At 35.5% G+C, this 23,320-nt stretch overlaps 1 protein-coding gene across 1 annotated transcript in view; it reads right to left on the reverse strand.

The window, feature by feature from the left end:
- ARID2 (AT-rich interaction domain 2) overlaps nt 1–23,320 on the reverse strand; it is a 161,963-nt gene that overhangs the window by 4,605 nt on the left and 134,038 nt on the right. Inside the window, exons 17-20 of the mRNA XM_054591203.1 lie at nt 13,794–13,932; nt 13,625–13,710; nt 11,007–11,130; nt 10,826–10,917 (exon numbers count right to left, since the gene is read on the reverse strand). Coding sequence (XP_054447178.1) covers nt 10,826–10,917; nt 11,007–11,130; nt 13,625–13,710; nt 13,794–13,932 — 441 coding nt within the window. The remainder of the gene's footprint in view (nt 1–10,825; nt 10,918–11,006; nt 11,131–13,624; nt 13,711–13,793; nt 13,933–23,320) is intronic.

The following is a 23,320-nucleotide window of genomic DNA, read 5'->3' on the forward strand; positions in this document are numbered from 1 at the left end:
AGCAGAAGGCCCATAAAAAGCTAAACAAAAAGCAAGACAATCATTAACCCCAGAAAAACAGATAGAAACATGTAATAATGGTTGTACTTGGCTCAGCATCAAACAATCTGACATCTGATTTAAGATTTAATAAAAAACTGTGATGTAACAATCTTAGGAAGAAAGGAAAGGCAGGAGAAAGAGGTTTTAAAAGTATTCAATTCTTTAGAGAGAGAGACACCAGATAATGTGTAAAATTGTTAAGAAAGAGTTAAATAAGCATTATTATTTAGAAATATGGAGGCAAATACCAGAAAAATTAGCTCAAATTGTTTGAAAGCTCCTCCCTGGAAATAGGTAGAAGGGATGAAATAGGGGATTACTACATTTTGTTATAAGCTTATTAGTATCATTTAATTTTTAAAAATGTATAACCTTTTTAATATATAACTCATATACTACATAACTCACCCATTTAGGTGTATACAATTCAGTGGTTTTTAGTTTATTCACAGAATTGTGCAACCATCACCACAATCAATTTTTGATACTTTCATCACCCAAAAAAGAAACCAAATACTCATTAGCAGTCACTCCCTGTTATTTCCCATATCCCTCCTTTGTTATTGTTATTTTTAGTTTTAATTGTGGTAAATACACTCCATACAAAATTTACTATTCTAACAATTTTTAAGTGTACAGTTCAGTGGCATTAAGTACATTCACACTGTTGTGCAACCATTGCCACTATCAATTTCCAGAACTTTTTTTTATCACCCCATAACCAAACTCTGTCCTGTTAAACACTGTCTCCCTATTCCCTCCTTCCCCACTAAGCCCTTGGTAACCACTGTTCTATTTTCTACTATGCATTTGATTTCTTCTCTAGTGGAGTAATACAACATTTGTCCTTTGATGTCTGGCTTACTTCACTTAGCGTAACATCTACACGATATACATGTTGTAGCATATATCAGAATTTCATTCATTTTCCTTTAAAAAAGACTATAATCAAGAGCAACTTATTGTTAATTGGAGGTCAGTTTTCTACATAGGAAACTATTCTAAAACTTGTTCCCCTAACCACTAATTTTTATTTTTTATTTTTAGAGGAAGGGAGAAAGGGAGAGAAACACTGAGGTGAGAAACACCGACTGGTTGTTGCCTCTCGCGTGCACCCTGACCAGGGACCGAACTGGCCACCTTTCATTTTGCAGGACATCACCCAATCAAATGAGCCGCACTGGTCAGGGCCTCCTAACCACTAATTTTAAGAGAGTGTTCAAGGGAAACAGAGTAACGTGGGCTATGCCCCAGGTCACCAAAGTGAGACTTGGTGCCTAACTTCAGAGTTTCAGGCTCTCTCAGGAAGAAATCTTAAACCAGGCAATCTGGAACTACCTGGTCAGCACAAGCAAGGTCACCTACCTGATGGACCACCATCATACCCTAAGGAAGGTGACTTTGCCACAATTTGCTCTTTTCTAGTAGAGCTTCATTCCACCCCGCTTTTGTCTGTAAAGGCCTCTCATTTCCTGTAGCTCCTAGAGCTTCCTAATATCTGCCAGATGGGATGGTCTCCATTCAGGAATCAATGAATAAAAATCTTTAATTACTCAGGTAAATTTTGTCTTTAAAAAATGATTAAAACCTTTTTACAAATCTTAGAAAATACATTTTTATAATTATGTTTGTAAGTAAAATCGCCGCAAGGTTATACATCCACTCATTCCATAGCTTGAGGGTATTTTTTCTTTTTAAATTTTATTTTTCAATTACTGTTAACATTAAGCATTATTTTATATTAGTTTCAGGTGTACAGCGCAGTGGTGGGACAATTGTGTAACTTATGAAGTGATCCCCCCTATAATTCAAGTACCCACCTGGCACCATACACAGTTATTACAGTATTATTGACTATATTTCCCTAAGCTGTACTTGACATCCCCATGACTGTTCTGTAACAACCAATCTGTACTTCTCAATCCCTTGGCCTTTTCCATCCACTCCCCCCAATCCTCTTACCCTCTAGCAACCATCAGTTTGTCCTCTGCCTCTATGAGTCTATTTCTTCTGTTTGCTCATTTATTTTGTTCTTTAGATTCTACATATAAGTGAAATCATGTGGTATTTGTCTTTCTCTGTCTGACTTATCTCACTTAGCATGATGCCCTCTTGGACAGTGGCAGAAGAGTAAGGCATAAATTCAAAGCAAGAGAAGGACTTAAGACACCACTGCTGCTTTGAAATGGAGGTGGTCACATGAAAAGGGATGTGGGCAGCCTCCAGGACCTGAAAGCAGTCTCTGGTTGGTAGCCAGCAAGGAAATGGGGACCTCAGACCTCCAGCTGCAAACACTGGAGTTCCGTCAATAAAGAGAATGAGCATGGATGAGACCTCACGGTGCTGGCACCTCAAGTTTGGCTTTATGAGACCTTAAGCAGAGAACTTTGTCATGCTATCCTGGACTTCAGATCTATGAAGCTGTGAGATAATAAAGGGGTGGTCTTTCAAGCTGCTAAATTATTATAACAGCCATAGGAAACTAAGACATTTCCCAGAAACTGAAGCCCAAAGAGTAACTGTTTTCATGTCTCACAATAGCAGAACCAGAAGTCAAAGCCATGTGTTTTGACTCTCAATCAGGCACTCTATGAAGGCACACTCCCACGGGAACCATGTGAATATCTGGGGTGCAATAAATGCTTTCTCCTAATTATAATGATCAGTAATATCAAGTCAAAAAAATACACTCTTAGAGGTTATTTTTGAAATGAGTAGTCATAGGAAATGCTCCAGGTGTTTGAGCCCAATTTAATCAGTGTAGTAAGAGTTTCTAGGTCCAACCCTAAATTAGGTTTTGATTGCATTAATTTTTTTTTACTTTTCAATTACAGTTGATATAAATATTGTTAGTGTCAGGTACATAACCCAGTAATTGGGTATTTATATAATTTACGAAGTGACTGCCCCAATAAAACTATTACCATAACTATCCACATGCTATTACCAAAACTACCACCTGATACCATACAGTTTATTACAGTACTATTGACTACATTCACTATGCTGTACTTTGCATCCCCATGACTATTCTGTAATTACCTATTTGTACTTCTTAATCCCTTCACTTTTTTTTACCTATCTCCTCAACCCTCACCTTTGGCAACTGTCAAAATCTTCTCTATATCTATGAAACTGTTTCTGTTCTGCTTATGTATTTATTGTTTTTTAGATTCCACATAGAAGTGAAATAATCTGGCATTTTTTTTTCCTTTGACTTATTTCACTCAGCATAATACCCTCAAGGACCATCCATGTTGGCAAGATTTCATTTGTTTTCATGGCTGAGGCATATTCCATTGCATATATGTAACACTTCTTTATCCACTCACCTACAAATGGACATTTTAGTTGCCTTCATACTTTGGCTACTGCCAATAATGCTGCAATGAACATATGGATGTGTATGCCTTTTTAATTTAGTGTTTTGAGTTTCTTTGAATTAATATCCCAGAATGGAACTGCTGGGTCCTTTTTCTATCTTCTTATTGCCTTTTGTTTTGAAGTCTATTTTGTCTGCTGTAAGTTTTGCTACCCTAGCTTTTTGTTTGATTGTTTGTTCCCATTTTCATGAAATAACTCTTTCCATCCCTTTACTTTTAGTCTGTGTCTTTCCATCTGAAGTGAATCTCTTATAGATAACAAATACAAGGGTCCATTCAGTCATCCTATGTCTTTGAAGCATTTAATTCATTTGCATTTGAAATAACTGCTGATATATATTTATTACCATTTTATTGTTCATATTTTTTATCTTCTTAAAGAAGATCCTTTAATGTCTTATAATATTGGTTTGGTGGTGATGAAACCCTTCAGCTTTAGATTCTTATCTGGGAAGATCTTGATCTGTTCTTTGATTCTAAATAACTTTGCTGCGTAATCTTGGTTGTAAGTCCTTGCTTTTCATCACTTTTAATATATTTTGCCAATCCCTCTGTCATGCATAGTTTCTGTTGAGAATTCAGCTGGCAGTCTTATGGAAGCTCCCTTGTAGGTAAATAACTGCTTCTCTTTTGCTCTTTTTAAGACTCTCTTTTTGCCTTTAATCTTTTGCATTTAAATTATGATGTGTCTTGGTATGGGCCTCTTCGGGTTCATTTTATTTGGGATTCTATGTTTCCTGGACTTGTATGTCTATTTCCTTCACCAGGTTAGGAAAATTTTTACTCATTTTTTCAAAAAGGTTCTCAATCCCACGCTCTCATTCTTCTTCTGGTCCTCCCACAATGTTGTTAAGATTGAGGCTGTCCCAAAGGTCCCTTAAACTATCTTCTCTTTTAAAAAATTATTTTTTCCTATTGCTGCTTCAATTGTGTGTTTTCTGATACTTGTTTTCCAAATTCCTGCTTCAATCCTGTTTCATCCAATCTGCTCAACAGCAGATTCCTTCTTAGGTATTCTTCATTCAGCTATTGTATTCTTCATTTCTAAGAAGTTCTTTTTTTAATAGTTACTGTTCTTTTTATGGTGTTGAAGTTCTAAGTTTCTTGGGCATTCTTATAACCAATGTTTTGAACTCTCTACCTGATAATTTGCTTGCCTCCATTTCATTAAATTCATTTTCTAGAGATTTCTCCTGTTCTTTCATTTGGGATATGTTTCTTTGTCTCCTCATTTTAGCTGCTTCTCTGTGCTTGTTTTTGTGTCTTAGGAAGATCTACTATGCCTCTCAGTCTTTGTAAGGTGATTTTATGTAGTAGGTGTCTTGTAGGGCCCAGTAGCACAGACTCCTCTGTCACCTGAGCTTTGTGTTCTAGGTTCCTCCCACTCCACCACAGACATGTGTGTGCAACCTTCTGTTGTAGCTGTGCTGTGATTGCTGTTGGCATGTTAATGGCAAGGGTTGACCCCCTAGACCAATTAGCTATGAGGACTGGCCACAACTGTAGCAGAGGAGCTCCTAGGTAGGGGCCAACCCACAAAACAGGACTTGGTTCAATAGGGCCTTGGTGCCTGCAGAGTCTACCCTATGGGCATGTTACTTATGGAGGTGGTTAGGTGGTGCTTCAGCATGGTCTGAAGCTGGCCACTGCATGTGCTGGGTCTGGGGCCTCCTGAGAGGGGCAGGCCAGGGTCAGCTGTTGACTGTGCCCTGCTCAAGTCATCTGGCATGAGCTATAGGGCAATCTGCAGATGGCTACCACTTGTACTGGGCTTGGAGGTTCCTTGGAGAGGCCAAGCTGAGAACTGAGGCTGGCTGCTGCTAGTGCTGGGCCTGGGCCCACTTCCTAAGAGGTGTGTCACATGCTGATGCCAGATGCTCTTTGGGGTTTGTGAACCTTTGAGAGAATTTAGAAAGGTCTGCAACATGAGACGAGACAGGATGCTTGTATGGAAAAGCCACTGGAAACAGCCTGGTTGGGTCCACAAGTTGGGTGCCATTGGTTTCAGGGCAGGGCAGGGAAAAAGGTATTAGCCAAACTGGTGGAGACTCAGATTTGGCACCAACCAATGCTTGCTGGGAGAGGTTCAGAAAAGGAACAATGGTTTCTGCTAGCACTGCAGTCTGGGAAAAAACTGCCCTCCAGCCCTTACCCTAAAGCCAGATAATTAAGTTCCTCCCCATATGTCCCTGGTGACTTTCAAGCTGCTGCCCCAGAGAAGGAGCTAAGTGAGTGAGTCTGAGTAAGTCTGTGTGCGGGTCCTTTAGGATTAACACCTGGTCCCTGACCAGTAGTGGCTCAGTTCATTAGGCATTGTCCCACCAAGCAAAAGGTCGCTGGTTTGATTCCTGGTCAGGGCACATGCCTAGGTTGTGGGTTTAGTCCCCAGTTGGGTTGTATACAAGCAGCAACCAATCAATGTTTCTCTCTCATATCAAGGTCTCTCTTTTTCTCTCCCTTCCCCTCTTAAAAAAAAAAAAAAGAGGAACACCTATGACTCTAGTGGCCCTTTGTCTCAGTCAGCTGCCATATCTGCTGGTTTTCATAGTCAGAAATTATGGGGACTTCTGGCGCTGGAACCCTGGACTGGGAAGCCTAGTGTGCGGCTAGGATTCCTGGCTCTTCAAGTGGAACCACCAGAGCTGAAATACCCCTCATGATGTTTAACTACCACATGCGGGTGTGGGACCAGCCTATTCCACATCTCCATCCCTCCTACCAGTTCTTAAGTAACTTCTTCTGTATACCCATAGGTACAGGATTTCTGTGCAGGCAGATTTCATGTAGTTTTCAATGATGGTTGTTCTGTAGGTTAGGTGGCATTTTGATGCAATTGTGGGAGGATTTGAGTACTGCATTTATCTATGCCACCATTTGACCAAAAGCTCTCATTTTTTTCTAAGGCTGAATAATATTCCACTGGATATATACACAAACCACATTTCAGTTATCCATTCACCTGCTGATGGACACTTGGGTTGCTTCCACCTTCCACCTTTTGGCTACACTGCTATGAACAGTGTTTCACAAACATTTGTTCAACTTTCTGCTTTCAGTTCTTCTGTGTATATACCCAGAAGTGGAACTGCATAGGTAATCCTGTATTTAATTTTTAGAGGCCTGCCATACCGTTTTCAAAGTGGCTGTACCTTTTTATATTTCCACCTGCAATACACAAGGGCTCCAAGTTTTCCACATACATACCAACACTTTTGTGTATGCATGTGTTTTAATGGTCATCCTAATGGGTATGAAGTGGTATTTCATTGTGGGTTTCATTTGCATTTCCCTAATGATTAGTAATCTTGATCATCTTTTCATGGCCTTATTGGTCATTTGTTTATCTTCTTTGAAGGATGTCTTTTTAAGTCATTTGCTCATTTTTGATTTGATGTGTTGATTGTTGAGTTTTAGGTCTTCTTTATATTTTCTATTAACCATTTTATCAGATACGTGATTTGCAATTATTTTATTTCCATTCTGCGGCTTGTCTTTTTATTCTGTCAATAGTATCCTTTGATGCTCAGGTTTCTAATTATGATGAAGTACAACTTATTTTCTTCTGTTGCCTGTGCCTTTAGTGTCATGGTGTCATATCCAAGAAATCATTGCCAAATCCACTGTCATGAAGCTATAATGGTTTTAACTCCTGCTTTCAAGTCTTTGATCCATTTTGAGTTTATTTTTATATATGGTTGTTTGGTAAGGGTTCAACTTCATTCTTCTGCATGTGGATATCCAGTTTTCCCAGATCCACCTGTTAAAAGACTGTGTTTTCCTTCTTGAATGAATAATTGGTACCTTTATTGAAAATCACTTGACCATTTATGTGAGACCCTATGTCTGGGCTCTCTCTTCTGTTCTGTTGGTCAGTGTGTCTGTCTTTTCCCTAGCAGCACAGTTTTGATCATTGTACCTTTGAGTAAATTTTGAAATCAGGATGTGTGAGTCCTCTAACTTTCTCAATATAGTTTTAGTTCTTCAGAGTCTCTATAAATTTTGAGATTCCATTTAAATTTTATTTTATTTTTTAAAAGATTTATTTTTTTTAGAGGGGAAGGAAGGGATAAAGAGAGGGAGAGAAACATCAATCAGTTGCCTCTCACATGCTCCCAACTGGGGACCTAGACTGCAATCCAGTCAAGTGCTCTAGCTAGGAATCAAACCAGCGACCTTTTGGTTTGCAGGCCAGCACTCAATCCACTGAGCCACACCAGCCAGAGCTCCATTTAAATTTTAGAATGGATTTTTCTATTTCTGAAAAAAGCATCACTGAGATTTTGATAGGGTTGCACTGCATCTGCACACTGCTTTGGGTAGTACTGACATTTTTAACTATATTAAGTCTTCCAGTGCACGAACAAAGAATATTTTTCCATTTATTTAAGTCTTCTTTAATTTTTCAGCAATGATTGATAGTTTTCAGTGTATAAATCTTCCATATCTTTGTTTAATATGATTCCTAAATATTTTATTCTTTTGATTTATGTAAATGGAATTGTTTTCTTAATTTCTTTTTTGGGTTGTTCATTATTAGTGTATAGAAAAGTACCATTTGATATTTAAGTAAGACCCATGTATTATACTGATTAAAGATAAATACATCAAAAAGAGCAGAAATATACTGCAATTCTCCAGCGCTCATACTTAATCAGAATGGAGATAAACTGCATTTAAACACCTTATACTATTCCAATAATCATCCTGAATTTTAAATATGCTGACATTTCATATTGTTCGATATGCAGTACTGTTAAAACTGAAGGTAAATTTCCATGTATCTTCCTATTGAGCTGCAGTTTTTACTGCAAATAGAATTTGCTTAGGTCTTAAAAAAAAAAAAAAAAAAAAACCCTGTAACTTATTCCACCAGAGATGAAAAGTACCAACAAAGAATTATCTTTTTCATCTGTTTGATTTTCTACACTCTTTTCCCCACATATGTGGGTTTTGCCATATTCCGTCAGTATTTTTATTCAAGCAAAACTCCCCATCACTGGAGATGTTCAACAGAGCTTGTGTATGGGGATTTCAACAGGACTGGAAGGGTAAATGGGAAGAATTTAGTGTACTGTTTTAATTCTTTTGCTTCTGCTTTATTAAGATCACAGGAACTGAAGATGCCAGAAGACATTTGGGAGGTTTAGAGTTAAATAAAGGAACAAAATGGAGAACACAAAAACATTAAAATGAAAACCTGGCTGGTGTGGCTCAGTGGACTGAGTGCCGGCCTGTGAACCAAAGGGTCACTAGTTGGATTCCCAGTCAAGGCACATGCCTGGGTTGTGGACCAGGTCCCCAGTAAGGGGGCACGTAAGAGGTAACCCACATTGATGCTTATCTCCCTCTCTTTCTCCCTCTCCCTCTGTCTGAAAATAAATAAATAAACTCTGAAGGGAGGGAGGGAGGGAGGCAGGCAGGGAGGAAGAAAGAGAGAAAAAACTTCTGGCCCAATAATTATATTGGACCCAGTCAAAATGGCTTTGCTCTAAGTCTAAGAATGTGCAATGTGAATGTGAGCAAAAAGCCCTAAGAAAAAGTTCTAAGATTACTTTTAGAATTCCAACTGCTTAACAAATTCCAGACAGAACTCCATGAAAAAATGAATTTGGGAGATTTCTTTCCTTCTGTCTATCAATCAAGATACTTATTGAATCACTATTATATTCCCAACATCATGTTAAGCACTGAGGGCACAAAACCAAAGAAGTGCTTAATCGCTGCTTTCAAAAACCTCACTATCTAGGCTGGTTAACACACAATGTGTATGTTGCTAGAGAGTACCTATCGTACCCTGGGTCAGACTAAGGTAGTAAAAAAGATGTCAGGAAAGGAAGAGGTTACCCCTGAGTTGAATCCTAAAGGTGAATAGGAAGTAGAGATTATCTCTAATGTATTGGGCACTGTGCTAGGTGTTCAGGCTACAAAGATTAATCAAAGTCAGAACACAGGTCAATAGGGAAAAAAGCCACATAAAAACAACTTACAAAATAGTAACATTAAATGTTATACAACAGACATTTTATAAAGACAGGCATATTGTAAAAATAGAGAAGCAAAAACTCGGTGGGTAAGAGGAACATAGCATAGCAAAGGTAGCACACAGGAGCTAATTTCTGAGCTCAATTATGAAGAGTTTGCAGATATTCAATAGGTAGGTCACAAAGGAAGAAGGGCATTCCAGGCAAAAAGAATACTCTAGCAATGGAACAAATGTACAAAAGTGTATTGCTGAAGTCTTGCATGATTAGAAATCTGCATGTGGTTTAGTTGTTTGAAACTGAAATGTAGGCTATAAGCAAAAAGATGGGTGGGGAGGGCAATGAAGTGAGAAAGGCAGGAAAAAAATCATGTTGTAAAGGAAGCAGGAAGACACCAGTGTTCTCATATGGTACTAACCTTCATATTTTTTCCCTGAAACACTTTTTTTTTAAACTTTGAATGTTAAAACATTTTCTTATTCATCTATGAGAATGTTTGATATACTGAATATAGTAACTTTTGTCATTGCAAATACTTTTTAAACTTTAATTCTAAGAATTTTAGTCATCTTTAACTTACAGAAGTTTTAAAATCTGATATAGTCAAACTCATTGCTTTTTTTTGGTAACTGATACCAGCAGTTTATATGTTGGAAAATCCAGGTGGAAGGTGATTGTAAAAAATATAAAAGGTAAAATGGGAGGAAGGAGAACGAAGGTATTCAAGGTTCATTTAGGAAATGGGATTAATAATAGTAAGTGAAAGGAGAGAGGCTCGGAGAGAAAGTCACTGTCTTTACCATCTGGAAGACAAGATGCCTCAGAGGGCAACTTTTCAACGAAGGAGCTTGAGGTACAGGAGGAAAACTAGAAAAGCAATTTAAGCTTCAAAGGAGACAAGGTCCAAATGGCATCAGTAGAACATTCCATATTTGCTCTTTCAAGGATTAGTTGTTTTTAGTTTCTATAGATCTACAAAATCCTGAGTTTTCTCTTGGTTAAGTCCATTAGAAAGTAAATTTTAAAAGTTCAGCATATTATAGTTAACTTTGACAGCTTCATTAAAATGCCAGTTAACAAACTGAATTCAATCCTAATTCCATACAATTCAAATGATCAATTCATCCCCCCAACCCAAGAAACTGCTAAATTTTCTCTTTAGCAGACCTTTTTGCTCTAAATTCTATGGCCAGAAAGACTAACCTAATAAAACAAGTTAAACAAGGTTGTTTGAATTTCTCTCTACTTTTTGGCTTTTTAAGAGATCATGGTGGCCTTACCTTGGCATAAGCTTTTATACATATTAACAAAATTCCTGAGGAAAACAGTGATTAAAATATAGATATCTAATCCTATTACCTTATATCGAAAAGCAAAATAATATAAATTCACTTTGGCTATGGAAAATAGATTACTCACCTGCGACCACATTCTGAATATTTACCAATATTTTTTAATATTAAGGCAGCTGTTAGTCGGATGTGTTTAGTTATTGGTCCCTCTTTTTCATCCTTGAAAATAAAGAAAAAAGAAAAAGAATAAAAAACTAAATCACACAGTACTCACACCTTTACAGATAAGGCTTTGAAGGCTTGCTTACTGTAAAGTCTCGAAAGACAAGGTTTCTTGATCCTCTCCTAAGAGCCATAAGGGCAGCACTGGGATGATTCACAATGGCCTTTTGTGCTCTAGGAGTTGAGCTTGTGCCCCCTACAGCTGGCTGCCTATATTGATCAGAGAAAGAAAAGAGACTGTTAACATGATACTGCAGACAGACTGACAATGACCAACCTGCCAATCCCACGGTGGTTACTTTGGAACTCTGGCTACAGGATGAACAATATCTCCCATGGTCCAGCATTAATAGTTATTCTTTGTGTTGGCCTAGGCAAAGGGACTTTTAATATCAGGTGAAATTTCAAGTGTTTTATTTTCCAATTTACCAATTTTAAAGCAAACAATAGTTGTTCCAGTATAATCCATCTTTAAAGTTACTGTGCTAGTAAACATGCAATCAAAATAAATACAACATAAGGCAGATAGAAAAGGACAAAAACCATACGACTGTACTCATATGTGGGATAAAAAACAGAAAGCAACACATGAACAACATCAAAACAAACTCATAGACACAGACAACAGTATGGTGGTTACCAGAGGGGAAGGGAGATGGGGGAAGGAAGGAGAGGGTGAAGGGGATTAAATACATGGTGACAGAAAGAACAGATTTTGGGTGGTGAGCACACAACATAATACACAGATGTTGTATTATAAAATTGTACACTTGAAGCTTATATAATGTTACCAACCTATATTACCCCAATACATTTTAAAATCACAGCACAGTAGGAAAGTTGTGGAGTTCACATCTCTAAATGTAATGTGAAGATGTTAACAAAGAAACAAATGTCTACAATATAAGCTGCAAATTATTTTGGCTCAACAGTACCTAGGACTAAAACAGTATTACCTAAGAATGTATTGATACAGGTATAATTCATCCGGGAAAAGATAACCTAATATGGTAGTACGAAATTATGCTATATACTACACTTCAAACTATTTGTTATATAATCTTATTTTTCATCATTATTTAATAACTTTACTCAATCCTTTCAGTGTAGTTCTACCATCCTTTATAAAACATGTAGAATGGATGAATGGATTTTACCTAAAATTAGATTCAACTACTCTAGATTTCCTTGGCCAAGCAGAAAAACTGCATCGGTATCTGTTGTTTCTGGTGAGGCAATGGTGGAAAGAGCACTGACTTGCATGTGAGGAAACCCTATCTATTTCTGACACTGTAACTAGATGTATGACTTTGAATATTTCAGTTGCCCCTCTGTGCTTCAGGTTTCACATCTGGAAGGTGGGAATACTTCTGGCACTTTTTTTACGTAAATGAATTAATTCTGAATATTAAATAATTAGAAAAGCAATCTTTAATTTGTAAACTAGTTTTTACCTATATTGTACATAGGTGTCTACACAAAAGTATATTTAAACTGTGACTAGATTTTTATGTATAAGTGACAAAGATTTTTAATTGCTTTAACTGATATGCCAAATAGCTCTTCCTACCAACTTGGGCAAAACCAAACATATTCCAATATATTCTTATAAGCTACATAATATATACAAATTAAGTACACTAAAAATTATAGAAAAGATATTTGGCAGAAAAATGACTTTCTACTGCCTGTAGGATAAAATTCAAACTTATGATTAAAGCTTATGAAACTCTCTGCTATTTACTTCTTGGTCTTTGGATCTCAGTTTGGATGTACTTTCTATCCAAAAACCTTCTCTGGTCTCCCGGGTTGCTTTAGGTGAGCTCCCACAGCATCATGTACTTTCACACTTAGATTAAGAATTACTTATACCTCTCACTGGATCTCCAGAAACCTAAGAATAGCAAAATGTATCTTGTTCACGTATACCTCTTACTATGCCTTAGTGTCTAGCATATAGTTGATATTCATTAATAGAAACTGAATTAATAAAGTATGTAAGTAGCTTCTGTGTTCCCATATTTCTAGTTCTCCTTCTAGAATATCAGTCCTATGAAGTTAGGAGCTATATCTTGTTCTTAGAATTATGCCTAGGTCTGGCATAATGCCTAGTACATTGCAGTATCTTAATAAATGGTGATAAATACATTTTCACATTGTCAAGAGTTAAAAATATTACTGAGGTTACAGAATCTACAACTAAGGGCCTTATTTAAAAACAGAATAGGAGATACTATGTAAATCTAATATGGGACTTACAGGAATCTACAACCAACTCAGAACTTGACTACATTCAAGTATGTGTTCATGAAATAACAGGTAAATGAAAGCCATATAGTAAATGTGATACATATATCCTAATATAGGACCTTGATATGATACTTAGGCCTCCTTGCAAGGAGGAGCTGTAATTAGAAATATCTTTGTCATTATCAAATATATGTTCAATTACTCTCTCAAAGGAGAGAGAAACATATATAGTTCCAGTTTACAAAATATTTCTCATAGACTATATGAAAAGTAATGCTTAGAGAATTTAAGCAATTTGAACAGGGTCACATAGTTGATTAATGGTTGAGTGGACCAGAACTCAGGTTTCCAGTCTCCCACTATGCTAAATTGACTTTCATTGTTACTATGTCTTGCCTAGTTTCCTGATACTTCTTTCTGCATATACAACAGAAATTAAACTCATGTTTCTTACTTGGTAGAAGGTTTTTGACTTCCTGCTTGTCCTGGTTCATCTTGTTTTAATCCTGCAAGCAGGGCATCCTTTGAACAGTGCTTATCCTTTGTGAGAGGAAATAAAAGAATATGCATCAAGACATTTAATGCAAAAGAGTTACTAACCAAATAGTATTAAGAAAGCCTACCTGTAAGTGGGTAATAAAAGAAAACCTCTGTCGCTGAAAAGGCTCACAACCTTCCCACAGACACTGCCCTGGGTATACATCTTTTCCTCCATGTTCAGTTGCTGCATGGTAGAAAACCTGTGAGGGTGTCTGAAACCACCTACAAAAAATAAAAGAAGTAGAAATTTTCTGACACTGGCCACAGTCTTTAAAGTAGAAAACTTGCTCTTCTCACATAAAAGCCGCAGATCAATATACAGAAATATTAAGCAAAATAACGCAAGCAAGTCTCAAGTTCATTTCATTTCAAAGAATATTTTGAAGTTATTTTGAAACAAATTTCTCTGCATATAATTTCCACATTAAATCATTCAACTGTACTGAACACTTTTGATAATTTGTTTTCCATTTAATATGTTTTAGTCTCAATTTCCTACCTTCAATGAGGGTCAGCTAAGAATCTCTTAAAAGTAAATGAAATATCATTTTAAAACATAATAGAATATTATTTTATAAATAAATATCAAATGCTATTACACTTTTAGAAGTTGCTCAAGCATTTACTAGATTTCATATTATATATAATAAACTCTAGCATATTCAATCTAACAATCTAAATAACATTTTGGTAAGTCTGGCTTTTTAGATGAATTCATATTTTGTATGTTTGTCCATGTCAAAGAAGTCCTGTCACTCTCTTTTCCGATATCACACCCTACTCACTTATATATCCTGAGATTTTAACAATGCAAATGCCTAAGTAGGTGAGTGGCCAAGTACACAAATTTGAAGAATGTCAGATACTATTCTCTCTTTATTAATTACAATACATAGCGATGAGAGAGAATACTGGAATTCAGACAGCAAAAAATACACTGAAAGACCTCAATTACTAACTAGTAAATCGAATATTTGTACAATCAATATCTTTAAAGTTTATGAGAGATCTTCTTTATGGTTTTTTTTAAATGAATGTCAGAAATGTCTATATTTGAACCAATTTTTGATGTGCAATGTATATATGTTTTAAACTAATATTCCTTTAGAAAGTGATTGATGTAGTAAATTTTAATCAAGAGTAAATACTGAATTATAAAAGACGATGTCAAGAATCATTGTAGATTATTTATTTTATACCATTCAGATTTGTATATATAAATACCTACCAAAAGTTTATTGTGAAACTATCATAGACTGAAAGAATATTGCTAAAATGATCATAGTACCCAAAGCAATCTACAAAATCAATATAATCTCTGTAAATTACAATGGCATTTTTCACATAAATAGAACAATCTTAAAATTTGCAGGGAACCATAAAAGACTCCAAAGAACCACAGCGATCTTGAGAAAGAAGGACAAAAGTGGAGGCATCATGCTCCCTGATTTTGAACTATATAACATGTTTGAAAAAATGAAGTAATGTTATAAAAGAACTCTACCATCAACCATAAAAGAAAATATGAGTTTCCCTAATTTTTATATATATATGTAAAATATATATACATATATAAGATATATACATATATACATATGTGTATATATACATACATAAAATATATATATAAATACATATATATGTATTCTTTACAGCTGATAAGTAGTTAAAGCCCAAGGAATACATACTTCTCAAACTAATGCTAACAATAGATATTACATGAAATTAATATCAGATTTATAAAAGCTTATTCAAATTCTAAGTATAATAATATTAGCAAAAATACCCAGTGATTCTAGAGCTTTTACATAAAATCATTATAAATGTAAAAACAGCAGATGACAGACTGTTATTTTGACAGTTGAAAACACAAGCTACCAATAAAGTAGGTCAGCAAACAACTGCTGACTACAGAATCAAGCTAGTTAATCTACATTCATTTAATTCACTCAATAATAAATATTAATTAAAAGCCTGTTATGTACCAGACATGTGCCATGTGACAAAACATCCAGAGGGCAAAGCATCAACCCTCTGAAGATATCTTCTGGTTTTATGACCACAAAACTCAGACAAAAGATGCTATTAAATGATCTCAATTTTATTCTCCTACTGCCATGTAATCCAAGCTGTTTAATCAATCTAACTTCTGATTAATTTCATCTTAACATGGCCACTTAACTAGTATTAAGCAATCACTGATGAAGGCCCACTATCATGAATTACAAATTTCCACTCTGGATATCTTACAAAAAATTCACCAATTATCAGGATGGCAATTTTATATATAACGCTCAACTAGTCTCAACTAGTCTTTAGGTATTTCTTTACATTAAAAATAAAATAAAATGTATACAAGTGCCATCAATTTTAACTAAATGTTTCAATTTTTAAAATTTAATTATTTAAACTGACTACCTTATTTCTGAAATTACTAGGAAAAAAATTAAAGATTTACCATGAATGTTGTGTGATACTAATAGACTCACCTTTATTGAGAATATAAATTCTAGCTACCTGTAAGTTTTTATTCATTTGTAACATATAGTAAGGTTGATGTTGTTTTTTTTCTGTTACTTCTTACCAGACCAACAATCATTCAAACCTTATCTTGGTACAGAAATATTATTCAGGTTTGTACAGTAAACGTAATAAACCCTTATATTAGAATCTTTAGGGCGAACTACAACTACATAAGGTTCAGCAGAAACCCACTGGTGTGATCCTCAATATCACTACAGTAGATCTCTAGCTGGTCAGGGAAATAGTGATTTTATTAGCACAGAAAAAAGTCCCTGATTCCTACACAGAACAGCCTTCCACTCTGGAAATGTTTGTGTAAAATAAATTTGAGATCCTCTAAATTCCCAGTGTGACCTTTAATGGTTCAATTCTAAATATAAACACAATATAGATTATGTTCCTCCCAAAGGGAAATTTCATCTTTTCTGTAGCAGCTATTTACCAGATATCTACAAGGAGCAGCATATTCTTAAAAAGTGGCTTTCAAATGTCCTTTAGAGCAGCAGAATATTCTTTGCAAACATAGTATGACTTAACCCTATGCATAAAGCAAAAAACAGAGATACCATGGTTGCAGGTAAGCTAGAGGGCCACTCTCAAACGTCCTTTTTATCCTGACACTGCTCATTCAAAGAACACTGTAGCCAAGAAACACAGTACTAAAAACAATGAATGTAAATTCTTGGCTACCCAGGAGCATTGAGTCCATTCCTCCAATTACACAGAATTTAAAAGAAAAAACAACAGCTCATAGGCATTCTGTATTACAGGAAATTTTTGGGGTCCTTTTTAAAAAAAAGAGAAAACATAATGACACATTTTCATATATTTCAATTATAAACTAACAGTTAACAGCGTGCTAACAATTTACAAGCAGGAATAAACATAAAAATGAGGACCTCCCAGTTTTAGATCAGACACATAAAGAGTTGAAAGCTATTCCCTCCCATCCTCAGAAAAAGCTGAACTGAAAGTTAACAACTTATTTATAAATTATCAAAGAAATGAGGTCACAAGGCAAACTGCCTTCCTGAAAACCCAAGAGAGAGTTGAATAGGGAATCACAAATAATTGCTAGAGTTAATAACTGCTAGAAATACTTAAGCAATAATTGATGAAATGATGGAGGCCTAGTATATTTTGAGTTTTACTTCCAGGAACCCTACCAGGTTCTCGTGGTGAAGAGTGGAGAAAAACTACCGAGCACTTCCAGCAGGGGGAGGGAGAAAGTAATCATTAAAAAGCATGCCCAGAGTGTTCTTTTCAGCTTAATAAAGGCCTGCCCTCAAGGGAAATTACCTTATCAGACCTAGGGTAAGAGCAATTAGCTAACTCCAGCCCCCTTCTGACTCCCTGTCTCATATAGGAAAGAAAAATAAAGGCTAAGAAACTCTTCTCAAAGTTACAGTCCTTATTCAAGCCCACTAAAACAGTGGGATTTAATCATGAGATTATAGAAGCTTCCTCTTCCCAGTATCTTATCACCATATCAACAGGACTTCAGTATAACAACAGTGGATTATGACAGAACAAGCTTGAGGATACATTCCCTATTTAAAAAGGAGTTTCAAAGGGAACCCAAAGACAACAACAGAGGGCAAAAAACAACACTATAGGAAACTGAAGCCTCTGACACAGCTACACCAAACATTAAACACAGCATAACTCCTAGCCAGATAAACATAAAACCTCACATGAAAGGTCTATTTACCTCAGTTTCTATTAACTGATACAACATTTCCAGCTTTCAACAAAAATTTATAGGGATGACAAATGTAAAACATACAAATACAACAACACAAAAAAGCCAGAGTCTGAAGAGACAAAGCAAGCACTGAGCCAGACACATGCATGACAGAGATTTTAGGAATTTAAAATAATTATGATCAATATGCTAAGGCTCTAATCAAAAAAGTGACAATATGCAAGGAGAAGGCTATTATAGGCAGAGAAATGTCGACACTAAATATCAAAAGGAAATGCTAGAAATCAAAAAGACTGTAACAGAAATAAAGAATGCCTTTGATGGGATCATCAGTAGATTGGACATGGCCAAGGAAAGAACTTGTAACCTCAAAAACAATGTCAATAGAAACTTCCCTAACTGAAGAACAAAGAGAAAAAAGAATTTAAAAAAAAAGGAACAGAATATCCTAGAACTGTGAGGCAGTTATAAAAAGTGCAACATACAAATAATGGAAATAGAAAAAGAGAGGAAAAAAGAAAAAAACAGAAGAAACAGCTGAAGAATGGCTGAGAATTTTCCAAAATTAATGACATACCAAACCACGGATCTGGGAAGCCCAGAGAACATTAAATATAATAAAGGTAAAACCAAAAAACACGCCTAGCCATATCATATTCAAACTAAAAATCAAAGACAAAATATATTGAAAGAAACTAGAGGAAAAACACACCTTATGGACAGAGGAGATAGGGTAAGATTATACTGATGTCTTTCTTGAGAAACCCTGCAAGCAAGAAGAGTAGAGTGAAATACTTAAGTATTGAAAGAAAAAGATCCATCAACCTAGAATTTTAGGTCCACAAAGTATCTTTCAAAAGTGAAAAGAGAAAAAGACTTTCTGAGGAAAACAAAAACTTAGGCATCTGCACAGTAGACTTGTCTTAAGGGTGTCAGAGAAGGAATATATGGAAATAAAATACAGAGTTTTATTTTACTTACTCTTAATTGATATAATAAGTAAATGTACAAAATAAGAGCAATAGTGTATTTGGTGATTATAGCTTTTGGACAATTAAATAAATGCCAATAATGGCATAAGGGGCATTAGGGATACCTGCACCACACATGAAGCAGTATATTGTTTGAAAGTGGACTTACATTAGCTTTACGTATATATTTCAAACTCTAGAACAACTATAAAAATGTTTTTAAAAAGTGTAATTGACATGCTAACAGAGAAAAGAAAATAAAAACATATAAAGTACACAATACAGAATAATATGGGAAGACGAAGCAAAAAACAAATGAAAAAATAGAAAAATATTCACGAATACGGTATTAATGCAACTGTATCAATAACCACTTTAAATGTGAGTGGGTTAAAAAACCCAACTATATGTGATTGAATATAAAGACAGATAGCTTAAAAGAAAAGGGATGGTGCAAGACATACCATGTTAACACTAATGTAGCTGGAGTTAGTATGTTCTTTCAGACAAAGCAGGCTCAGAGTAAGGATAGTATGAGGGATAAAGAGGAACACCACATAATTATAAAGAGGTCAATTCTTCACAAAGACATACAATTCTTAAGGAATATGTCCCTAACACAAAGCATCAAAATATGTGGCAAAATCTGATAGAACTGCAAGGAGAAATAAATAAATATCACACTTAAAACTTTAGTACAACTCTATCAGTAGGTGACAGATCCAGCAGGCAGAAAATCAGTAGGGATAGAATTGCTCTGAATACCATTATGAATCAATTGGATCTAACTGATATTTATATAATACTTCAACAACAGCAGAAAACACATTCTTTTCATGCTCACATGGAACATTCAGCAAGACAGACCACATCTGGGGATATAAAACACATATTAACAATTTAAAAGAATAAAATTCATATAAAGTACAAAAGTCTGACTGGAAAATGTCCAGCCATTGATAATATAATGAGAGCAGTTTGTGCAACATAGATGTAAGCTGGCAGCCAAGGAGAGTGGACTGGAATGCACACGTGAACAATGACGACACTTCACTGTACTAGTCAGTGGTGGCGGTAGATGCCATTGAGTGAGCATGTGTACAGTGTGGCTATTACATTCAAAATGACTGAGTGAGTAGAGCAATGAGTCTGCATCAAATTTTGTGTTAAGTTTGAACATTCCTCTGTGGAAACTATTTGGAGGATTCGGAAGGCCACACCTATGGCCAACTGGTGATTGGCTGCTTCATCCTGACAATGAGCCCGCTCATGCATCACACCTTGTGCAGAGTTTTTTAGTCAAACATCAAATTGTTTGCTCTGGCTAGTATGGCTCAGTGGATTGAGCATCAGACTGAGAACCAAAAGGTCACCAGTTCGTTTCCCAGTCAGGGATATTGCCTGGGTTGTGGGCCAGGTCCTCAGTTAGGAGCATGTGAAAGACAACCAATAGATGTTTCTTTTGTACATCGGTGCTTCTTTCTTTTTCTCCCTCCCTTCCCTCTTCTCAAAAAAATAAATAAAATCTTAAAAAAATTAAAAAACCACCCAGGTGACTCAGCCCCCACCACCCACAGCCCAGGTTTGGTGCCCTGAGACTTCTGGCTTTTCCCAAAACTAAAATCACCCTTGAAAGGGAAGAGATTTCAGACTGTTGATGAGATTCAGGAAAATATGACAGGGAAGGTGATGGCGATTGGGAGAACTGTGTGAGCTCCTAATGTGCCAACTCTGAACGGGACTGAGGTGTCCTTGTCCTATGTACAATATTTCTTGTATTTTGTATCTTCTTCAATAAATGTTTCTATTTTTCATATTACATCACCGGATACCTTCTGGACAGACCTCATATACTCTTCAGATCACAATGGAATTAAACTAGAAGTCACTAACAAAAAGATACGTGGAATATCCCAAAATGTTTGGAGATTGAACAACACACTTCTAAAAATATTTCGAACTAAGTGAAAATAAAAATACAACTTATCAAAATTTGTGGAATACAGCCAAAGCAGTATCTAGAAGAGGAAAAGTTACAGCATTAAATGCATGTGTAAGAAAGAAGACCACTTAAGCTTCTACCTTAAGAAACGAGAGAAGAGCAATAACCTCAAAGCAAGCAAAAGAAAAGTAATAATAAAAATTAGAGCAGAAGTCAATTAAATGATAGCAGAGAATCAATAAAAAAAAATCAAAAGCTGGTTCCTTGAAAATATTAATAAAATAGATGAAGAAAGCTCTAGCCTGCTTAACCAAGAAAATAATGGGAGAAGTCACAAATTGTTAAAATCAGTAGTCCTTGCTATTGAGCCCACAGATAGATAGTAAAAAGATAAAAACGAATATTAAAAACTCTATGACACCAATTTGGTAACTTAGATGAAATAGACCAATTCTCTAAAAGCAAAATCTGCCAAACTCACAGTGAGAAATAGATAATCTCAATAAGCACATGATTATTAAAGGAAATGCATTGATGATTAATAACCTTCTAAAAAATAAAGAACCAGGCCAAAATGGTTTTACTGGTGACTTCTACCAAACATTAAAAAAAAAACACCAATTCTTTGTAATTCCTATCAAAAAAATAGCAGAGTGAACTTCTGAACTCATTCTGTGAAGTTAGCATTACCCTAATACCAAAACCAAAGACAGGAAAACTACAGACCATCATCTCTCATGAACGTAGGTATAGAAATACACAGAAAAATATTAGCAAATTGAAACAAACAATGTGTATAAATTGCTATGTAACAATAAAAAATAAGGGATGCACTGTGTCACTATGCACCCCTACCCTGCTATGCTTGCTTTGCTGAGCTGCTGAGACTTAACTATGAGAGTACTGATTAAATATCTTAAGCTAAGTTACAAATTTATTTATTTATTTCTTCCAGGTATACAAGATTGTTTCAACATTAAAAAATTAATTGATGTATTTCATTACATTATCAGGCTAAAAGAAAAATCATATGAACATATCAATACAGAAAAAGCATTTGACAAAATCTAATATCCATGGTTTACTAAAAACTCAGCAAAAAATGGGTTACATCACTCCACCACAGGAAACATATAGTTGATAAATAAACATATGAAAAGATGCTCAAGCTCTTTCATAATAAGGAAATACAAATTACAACAGATACAGCGTGTGTCTATTAGAATGGCTAAAATCCACAAAACTGACAATACCAAATGCTGATGAAGATGCGGAGCACCAGGAACTCTCATTCATTGTTGGTGGGAATACAAAATGTTCTCACAAGAAAACAGCTTGTCAGTTTCTTACAATGCTAAATATAGCTTTACTATACAATCTAAGCAATTGGCAATACTAGGTATTTGTCCAAGGAAGTTGAAAAGTTGTATCCACACAAAAACCTACACACAAACTTTTCTAACAGCTTTACTTAATATTGCCCAAAACCAGCAGCATCCAAAATGTCCTTTAGTAGGTGAATGGATAAGCAAACTAGTATATCCATACAATAGGATACTATTCAGCAAGAAAAAAAAAAAGGAACTATCAAGACAGAAAAGGCATGGAGGAATATTAAATACATACAGGGAGGGGCAAAAGTAGGTATACAGTTGTTGGTATGGAAAATAATACAATAATTAATAAAAAATAATACAAGAATAAACTCTAGCCCTGACCACTGTGGCTCAGTTGGGCATTGTTTCACAAAGCAAAATGTCCTTGGTTTGATTCCTGGTCAGGACATATGCCTGGGTTGTGAGTTCAGTCCCTATTCAGGATGTATGCAAGAAGCAACCAACTGATGTGTCTGTCTGTCTCACATCAATGTCTCTTTCTCTCCCTTCTCCCCTCTCTAAAAATAAATAAATAAACCTTAAATTAAAAAGAAAAAAAAGGAATAAACTCTGTTGTTTTGTGTATTGCTTAGTGAAAGAACCCCATCTGAAAAGACTACATACTGTATAAGTGTAACTACAAGCCATTCTGAAAAAGGCGAATAGAGAAATAAATAGAGAGTAAAAAACCAGTAGTTGCCAGGGGCTGGGAGAGGACACTATGAGAAGAGATAAACAGGTGAAACATAGGGGGTTTTCAGGGTGGTGAAACTATTGTATGATTCTGTAGTGGTGGATACATGACATTATGTATTATCAAAAAACACAGAACTATATAACACAAACACAGAGACCTAATGAAAACTATGGACTTTAGTTAATAATAATATATAAATATTATTCATTAATCATAACATATGTACCACAATAACTCAATATGTCAGTATTAGGGGAAACTATGCAGGACACAGGAATTATATGGGAACTCTGCACTATTTGCTCAATTTCTCTTTCAACCAAAAACTGCTCTAAAAAAGTCCATTAATTTTTTTAAAAGATAAGGATGAATATTATTATTACTATTGTATAACTA

Source organism: Pteronotus mesoamericanus, unplaced genomic scaffold (assembly GCF_021234165.1).
Source record: "Pteronotus mesoamericanus isolate MK-2021 breed Mesoamerican mustached bat unplaced genomic scaffold, CSHL_Meso_final scaffold_21, whole genome shotgun sequence".
Lineage (NCBI taxonomy): Eukaryota > Metazoa > Chordata > Mammalia > Chiroptera > Mormoopidae > Pteronotus > Pteronotus mesoamericanus.